The 8045-nt window shown below is 35.1% G+C and overlaps 1 protein-coding gene and 1 non-coding gene across 2 annotated transcripts; one reads left to right on the forward strand and one right to left on the reverse strand.

The window, feature by feature from the left end:
• Positions 1-863: 863 nt before the first annotated feature.
• TRNAD-GUC lies at positions 864-935 on the forward strand. The gene has a single exon. It is a non-coding gene; the product is annotated as a tRNA-Asp (tRNA).
• A 1093-nt stretch (positions 936-2028) lies between these two features.
• LOC115995463 (geranylgeranyl pyrophosphate synthase, chloroplastic-like) lies at positions 2029-3932 on the reverse strand. Its single transcript, XM_031120038.1, has one exon. The coding sequence runs from the start codon at positions 3434-3436 to the stop codon at positions 2327-2329; it is 1110 nt and encodes a 369-aa protein (XP_030975898.1). The 5' UTR covers positions 3437-3932; the 3' UTR covers positions 2029-2326.
• Between the last annotated feature and the right edge of the window lie 4113 nt (positions 3933-8045).

Consider the following 8045-nt stretch of genomic DNA (forward strand, 5'->3'; position numbering starts at 1 on the left):
GTAAAAAATGTTTATAGGAAGAGAAATACTATATCCACAACATTTTCACAACAAATTTTATGTGGCAAGTTATTATGGGTTGTTATTGTTAGGATAGAAAAATAATTGCAGTGGTAGATTCAAATTATAACCAATAACAACTAACCATCTATAATTTATTGTGAAAATGTTGTGAATGTAGCACATCTTTTATAGGAAACCTACAACTTCAAAAAAAAAAAAAAAGACTTAATCAAGGGAGTGTAGGTGAGATTAGGATCTCAGGGTAAATTTATCATGGAATTCCTCAGATCTTATCCATTCATTTTACCACATCATCAATATCTAAAGTAATTAAAAAAAAAATCTAATTCACTAATTTCAAAGTAATGGATAAGATTATCAATTCCACAATACAATTGTGAAGTGCCCAAAAAATTCGAAAAGAGATCTTATTATAATGAAGTTACCCTAAAACTTTAAAAAAAATTAATCGCATAGTTGATATTAGAATATTAATTCATATTTGTACAATCTAACCTCATCGAGCTCTAGGGTAACGAGATAGGTAGCTTCATGAATGGTACAATTAATTAAACTAAAAATCTTATAACTCAATTAATACCCTCTTTATATTTAATTGAGATGTTTAGGTTCAAATATCCTCATAGCCAATTATATGGTGTATATATATATATATATATATATAAAATATCTGTTTGAGGGCTGTAACTGTAATAAGGCAGTTCCAACTTCCAACCGCGTTAAAACTTTTGGCCGGAAGGTAACCTTGCCATCATCGTGACATCATGATTAGGACCAGGTCGCAGTTGCAGCGTTTAGAATTGAGTTAAATATCATTTGGAGAGCAGTAATAACATCAAGTCGTTGTAGTATAGTGGTAAGTATTCCCGCCTGTCACGCGGGTGACCCGGGTTCGATCCCCGGCAACGGCGAATTTTTTGTAATTTTGTTTTGCGCGCACAATTTTTGGTACTCTCGGTATCAAAGATTCTTTAACCCCTTTCCATTAAGCAGCTTTGAACAAACATGTCTACTGCTTCTATACGTTTTCCCATATGAACACATGGACCGAAAAGCTACCAGTCCCTATCTTCGCTGGAGTTATTGACCAGACCTGAAAACAAACATTTACTATGTTAGTACCCAAGCCCACATTATCAAATCTAGCATTAATGGAGCCAATATAGTACGTCCGCAGACTCGAAAGAGACTTTGATCAATTGGACAATAGTTATGCGTAGGTCATTCATGAATATACTTTTTTCTGGGCTAGTACAATGCACATGTTAACATGTACAACACATGTTATGGTCTGAATGTTTGCTGAGGGAAAAGAACCAGACGAAATTACACTTCCCGTGGTCCTATCTGTTTGCTCCCCGCATATTATCATCGAGGAAGGTTTTCCATATAGTTTGATGACATAGAATTAGCAGATTTCTAGCTTAGATTGAACAGCATAGTTGCATGGTTGATCTGCTTGGATAATCTGGTTTGCTTAAGGGCTGGGTAGTTTGTTTACTTTAAAATGTTTAAACCCATGTCTATCAATCTGGATGCAATTATATGGAAATCCCTTTTTGGTGCCAGTCAAGTTCAAAACAATTGTTAAGTGGGATAAAATTGGATCCTTGGCAAAACAAAGAAAATTGTGAGGCCTTTGTAAACATTATCCCACTGCCACAGTGACTGTAGCCAAAAGAAATTGAAGGGTAAAAGTAAAAGGATCAAAGAAATCATTGCAAGGCAACACATAGAATCAACTTTCAACAACATAAGAGATAATATGTTTGAATGCAGCAGATTAATTACCAGACTCTAGCAGATATTAAGTTCAAAAAGAAGTATCTTGTGAGTAATTTTCCCATCAACGCGTAAAATAATCCAACTTATCACAAAATGAGGAATTATGTCGTGTGAGAATTTGCAGGGTTCAATCAAACTTCAAAAGGCTCAAATGTTTAATTGGTTAAAGGGGAATAGATCCTCATTATCTTTATAAAAGAATCTGAAGGGCCAAAAGCATTGAGAGAACGATGAATCCCTCAAATTCGGATTTCATGAGAAGATCTATTCATTTCTTCTGGGCATTATTACACAGGATGATGCAGCATATTACTGGCATCTGAAACATAAGACTATTCCAGCATACACAGATGAATCTCAAAAGAAAAAAAAAAAATTGATATAATTGATTCATCCATGTAGAAGAATATTCCAAAGATTTGATACAAGCTCTTCTGCTACAGCAAAGTCTTCTAACCTTTTCTCAAACATAAATATCCATTTCACCTAAGCAACAATTGTTATACATATAATGAGACTAGTTTTGCCGATTAGCAATGTAATTAGCCAAAGCAATCAACGGGGCAGCCTTCTTTGGATCAAACCCAGATAGCTGATCTTGTGCATCCTTGTTCAATTTATCCGCAAACTCCTTGGACTTTTCAATGCCCATTAGCTTTGGATAAGTAGCCTTATCAGCGACCAAGTCTTTCCCAGCTGTTTTCCCCAATTCCTGAGACGATTTTGTCACATCAAGAATATCATCCACCACTTGAAACAACAACCCAATATACCTCGCGAAATTCCTCAACTTTTCAACCTCTTCATGAGACCCACCTCCCAGAATTGCTCCTAGCACCACAGCAGCTTCAAGCAACGCTGCCGTTTTGTGTAAATGGATAAACTCAAGGTGTTCCAAACCCACATCGGTAAGTCCCTCAGAACAAATATCAACCACTTGGCCTGCAACAAGTCCTTCTGTCCCAATCGACCTCGCGAGCTCTCCGACGGCTCTGATAACCCTCGCCGGCGGCACACCCACCGTAGAAACCGCTATGTGCTCGAAAGCGAAGGCTAAAAGCGCATCGCCGGCGAGAACCGCGACGTCCTCGCCGAACACTTTGTGGTTTGTGGGCTTTCCACGGCGGAGATCATCGTTGTCCATGCAAGGAAGATCGTCGTGGATGAGAGACATGGTGTGGATCATCTCGACGGCGCAAGCGGCGGGCATGGCTATGGACTCGGTGCCTCCGACGAGCTCACACGCCGCGATGCAAAGCATGGGTCGGACTCGCTTGCCACCGGCGAGGAGAGAATAGCGCATAGCCTCGTGAATCTTCTTTGGGTCCTTAAGCGAAACACAGGCTTCGAGGGCTTGGTTGACGGAATTGGCTTTCTGGGCAACGTAGCCTTTGAAACTGAAAGTGGGTTCTGATTCAGACTCTTCCTCTTCTCTGAGAGTGTCTTGCTTGGTGAGCACCGCAGAAACTGAAAAAGATGAGATGGGTCTTCGTCGTTTTTGGGATATGATGGAAACAGGTATGTTTTCCAGAGGATGAAGGATTTGGAAACTTGGGGATCTGGATCTACCTGCTTGGTTGAACAATGAACAGGTTTGGACCCATGTACTAAGATTCACACAACTCATTTTTTCTTAAACTTGAGATAGGAAGGTGTTTTTGGTTTCTTTGTAAATTGCAGTGGGAGAGAGAGAAACCTAGACCTAGAGTAGAGACAATTGAAGAATAAAAAATGAATTTGATTTCTTTTTTCTTTAGGTCTTGATTATGGAAACCTTGATTTCTTTAGGTCTTGATTGAAGAACAAATAGTACTTTTTGTAGATATAAGCTGAGGGCCAATGAATTGCAAAAATTGGATTGATATGTGGGCAAACTCAGTGATGTTTCCTAAGACCGCATTAAATGAGTTAACAGTGACATACACTGTTTAAGTCGTAAACTCCAATTTCTCAAAGTTTCAGAGCAATTCTGTAAGAGAGTGTGGAAAAAGGAGGATAGTGTTTCATGCATTACGGTTTACGGACTCAGTACAGTGAAGAAGGGACAAAGATAACGTACGTATTTTTTTTTCTTTTTTTTTTAAAGGGATAACGTACGTATTTGATTGGTTGAGCTTTTGATTAGGTAATTGGCAATAGTGCAGCCTCGCACTTTTGTAAACGATATAATATAGGCATGTAGCAATGGTGTGAAAAATATGATAAACCTTGAAGTTGTATATTTATACCCAACAACCGAAAGGTTGTCTTGCATCCGTTTGGTTAAAGGAGTGAAAGAGTGAGAGAATGAAAAATTTGTAAGAAGATGGAAGAGTGAAAGGATAGAAAATATTTGATTTTTCTTCATAAAAAGAAAAATTAAAGGATGAAAAATGTAATTTATATAAATTAATTATTATGTCTTTGTTATATAATATATGATAAGTGTGAAAGTAAGAGGGGTAGGTAAGTGCAATAAAATGAGGGTATTTAAGTAAATTACATCATTCAGCATCTTTTCTTACCCATTTTCCTCCCAAATTGGGAGAATAAAAAAATGTGGGTCCAGAGGGATTATTTTCCTCTCCATTTTCTGTCTCTCTTGTTTTCTCTCCTGAACCAAACGGTGAAAAATGTCATTTTTCACCTTATTTTCCTCTCCCAATTTTCCATTCTCTCTATTTTCACCGCAACCAAACATGCCCTTAGTTTTGGTGGAAGGTGTTGCGGTTTTGACATTTATCCAAAAGATTTGAGATTGAGATCAAGAGTTAATAGATGTGAGAAAAGAGAGTATCCAGATCGTGCGATACATGTCTGTTTGGAACAAAATATAAGGTAGGGAAAAATACTGCTTTGGTTTCTACATTTTGAGATCACGGTCAATTTAGTCTTTACATTTTGGTAGATATTAATTTGGTCCCGGTTATTTTAACTTAAAATCAATTTGGTTTTTATCGTTAAGTCACTAATAGAAAATGTTTATGTGGAAAATGATATGCACTGTTGGCAAATTTAGAGGTGACATGGCTTATAAAATAATATTAAAAAATTGTAATTAAAAAAAAAAAACGTCACCTCACCTAAAAATATATTAAAAATTAAAAAAAAAAAACTTTTTTCTTTCACTTTCTTGCCAACCAATCACACAATACATCCAAAACAAATCATCTCTAATTCTTTTTTTTTTTCTTCCACTTTACTGGTAACCAAACACTGAAACCCATCTAGAGATCAAATTCCCCAAGACCAACCATCAGCCACCACTAATCATCCACACCCACCAAAACCTAGTCACACCGCAACAACAAAACCCAAATGAACCCATGCTAGAAACCCTAAATCAATCCAACTCATTTGCAGCAGCAAAACCCAAATCAACTTAAAGCAAAATCAACCAATCATGCAATAGTAAGAGGGATAGTGTTTCAAGCTCATAAGATCTCAACTTATGTTTATTGCGCAAAACTAGGAAATTCGTAGGAAAACGAAAGAATTTTTAGCATAGAGTTTTTTCGTCCATGATTTCACTTCAATGGCTGAATTAGGGGGTGCTTAGTAGAGTAGTTTGAGAGTTGTTGTTTGGAGTTTTTTAAAATACGTGTGGGTGAAAAAATATGTACAAATGTGTGTAATATTGTTTAAAATGTGAAATGTGAGTTTGAACTCACTCACCAAACATGCCTAGTTGTTGGATTTAGAGAGAGAAAAAGATACCCAATTGTACTGGGTTTTAATAGTTGGGTGTGACCATGTGAGGGATTTTTTTGGGGTGTGATTTGTTTTGGATGCATTGTGTGATTGGTTGCTAATAAAGTTTAAGAAAATATTTTCAGTCTAATTAATTTTGTTTTTGTATTTCTCTAATTTTTATATATTTTAGGTGACGTGACATTTTTATGTTAATTAATTTTTTTAATATTATTATATAAGCCACGTCAGCTGCAAATGTGTTAACAATGTTCATGGTTTGCCATATCAGCTTTTTTTTTTTTTTTTTTGTTAATAACTTAATGATAAGGGCCAAATATACTTTAAATTAAAAATAATAGAGAAAAATTAATCGTTACCCTAAAATATAAGAATCAAAATCAGGTGTTTGTGGTTTCTCAAAAAAAAAAAAAAAAAAATCAATCAGGTGTTTGTGATTACCAACTGGAACTCCCCTTAATCACTGTGTAAAAAAAGACTTTTGTACTTGTACGCGTGAACGCTTGTAATGTTAAGCGCAATCATCAATGCACTGCACCCGTGAGAATCGTGAGATAGGACAATAGTTTCCCGTTGTCATTGGCCAACTGGGACGTCCATCTCCTAGGTAAGGGTGCATCATGCATGCATATGAATACCAGCAGCAATATTTAAAAGCTTTTTATTAACGAATGAATGGAGGGTAGCAGTTAATATGTATTTAATATTTTATTAAATAATATAAGGGTATTCATTATTTTTTTCCTTTATATATTTGTCAGAAAAATAGAGTTAAATTATGTACAAACATTAAAAAAACACACACAACAACAACAACAAAAATAATAAATTTATGCATGTAAATTAATAAATTCTTTTCAAATATATTTTCTTCTTAAAAAATGTACTTCCTCTGTCCCATTTTTTTTGTCCTTTATTCTATTTTGAGATATTCTAAAATATTGTTCTGTTTCTAAAAACAAAAATCATTAATTTACTAATATTCCTATTATACCCCTATTAATTTACTAATTCAATTTTTTGATAAATTTTTTTAAGGGTAATTTTGGAAACTTATACATTTTTAAAAGGTAAACAAGACAATAAATGATATTTCCTTAATTAAAAAGTTTGACTTTTCAACCGGACAAAAAAAGTGGGACGGAGGGAGTATATTACAACTCCTAATAAAAAAAAATTGTCAATTATTAACATATGCTTTGCAAGACCGAGTCTCTTGGCTAAATATTACAAAAAAATTGAGTTTATTTGTGATATGGGTATTGTTCAAAGTTATTTGGGAAATTGAGAAAAGAGAAGGAATTTCGGCAACACTGTTGTTGAAATTCTAACAAAAAATATAAGAGAAATAAGGTAAACGATATGATGGGAGGAGGGAAAAAATTTTGAATTTCGGTAATGAGATTACCGAAATTCTTGCTGCTCGAAATTCCTGCCCACCTACCAGGTGAAGTGCTTGAAGGAGGAGTGGCTGAAAGGAAACCAATTGCGGCAACCAAGTTGTTGAAATTGTAGGGGAGTGAGGAGAGAGAAAATAAGAATTGTGGCAACCAAGTTGCTGAAAATGGGAGGAAAAAAAAAAAAGAATTGTGGCAACCAACAACAATATCACATCTCTAATGATGCAATTGAAGGCAATGTACGTTGCGAGATCAAAATTTATTAATGTCCTAATAATATCTACAATTATTTAATTTACATGAAAATAATTTCAATATTAGCAATATAACATTGTATTTTTTTTAAAAAAAAAAAATTCAGGTTTCCACCTTACAAGTGCGACCCTAATCATTTGCACCCCCCCCCCCCAACAGTTAGGCGAGCGTATCGCCCCATATTTGCATCAATGTAAACATTATCGTGTTACCCGCCTACCACATATAGATCTTGACTGGGGTCTTATTACTTCTTTGGTGGAGCAATGGCGATTTGAAACCCATACATTTCACCTACCTACTTGTGAAATGCCAATCACTCTACAGGATATAGCAATCATTACAGGATTGCCTATTGATGGCAATGCAGTGTGCGGGCCCACTAATTTCGACTGGAGAACAGTTTGTTAGAATTTACTTGGGATTACACCACCTGCAACAGCATTGGAATATGGTGGCCTTAAAATAACTTAGGTAAGAAATACATTCTCAAACCTACCAGAGGGTGCCAATGATGTAACAATCCAACAATATGCTAAGGCATACATGTTCCAGGTTTTGGCTTTACTATTTGGATAGAAAAAAAAAAATTGGATTCTTATTCTAAAAAGTATACATATTCTTATTCTTTCCGTGTGCCAGTAGTTTTTTTTTACCGAAGCAATTTGGTTTAATTGTGTGTATGTCATGTTCTTTCATTTCATATTGTAAAAGTATTCTTTGCATGATTTGTCCTATGAAACAAATAATGATAGATTTAAGTACATTGATTCTTATTCTAAAAAAAAAAAAAAGTACATAGATTCTTATCAGTACTAGATTCTTGTCCATGCATGAGAGAAAATTATGGAAGAAAAAAAATGATTGATATGCACACTGTAAACCAAAAAA

Source organism: Quercus lobata, chromosome 6 (genome assembly GCF_001633185.2).
Source record: "Quercus lobata isolate SW786 chromosome 6, ValleyOak3.0 Primary Assembly, whole genome shotgun sequence".
Lineage (NCBI taxonomy): Eukaryota > Viridiplantae > Streptophyta > Magnoliopsida > Fagales > Fagaceae > Quercus > Quercus lobata.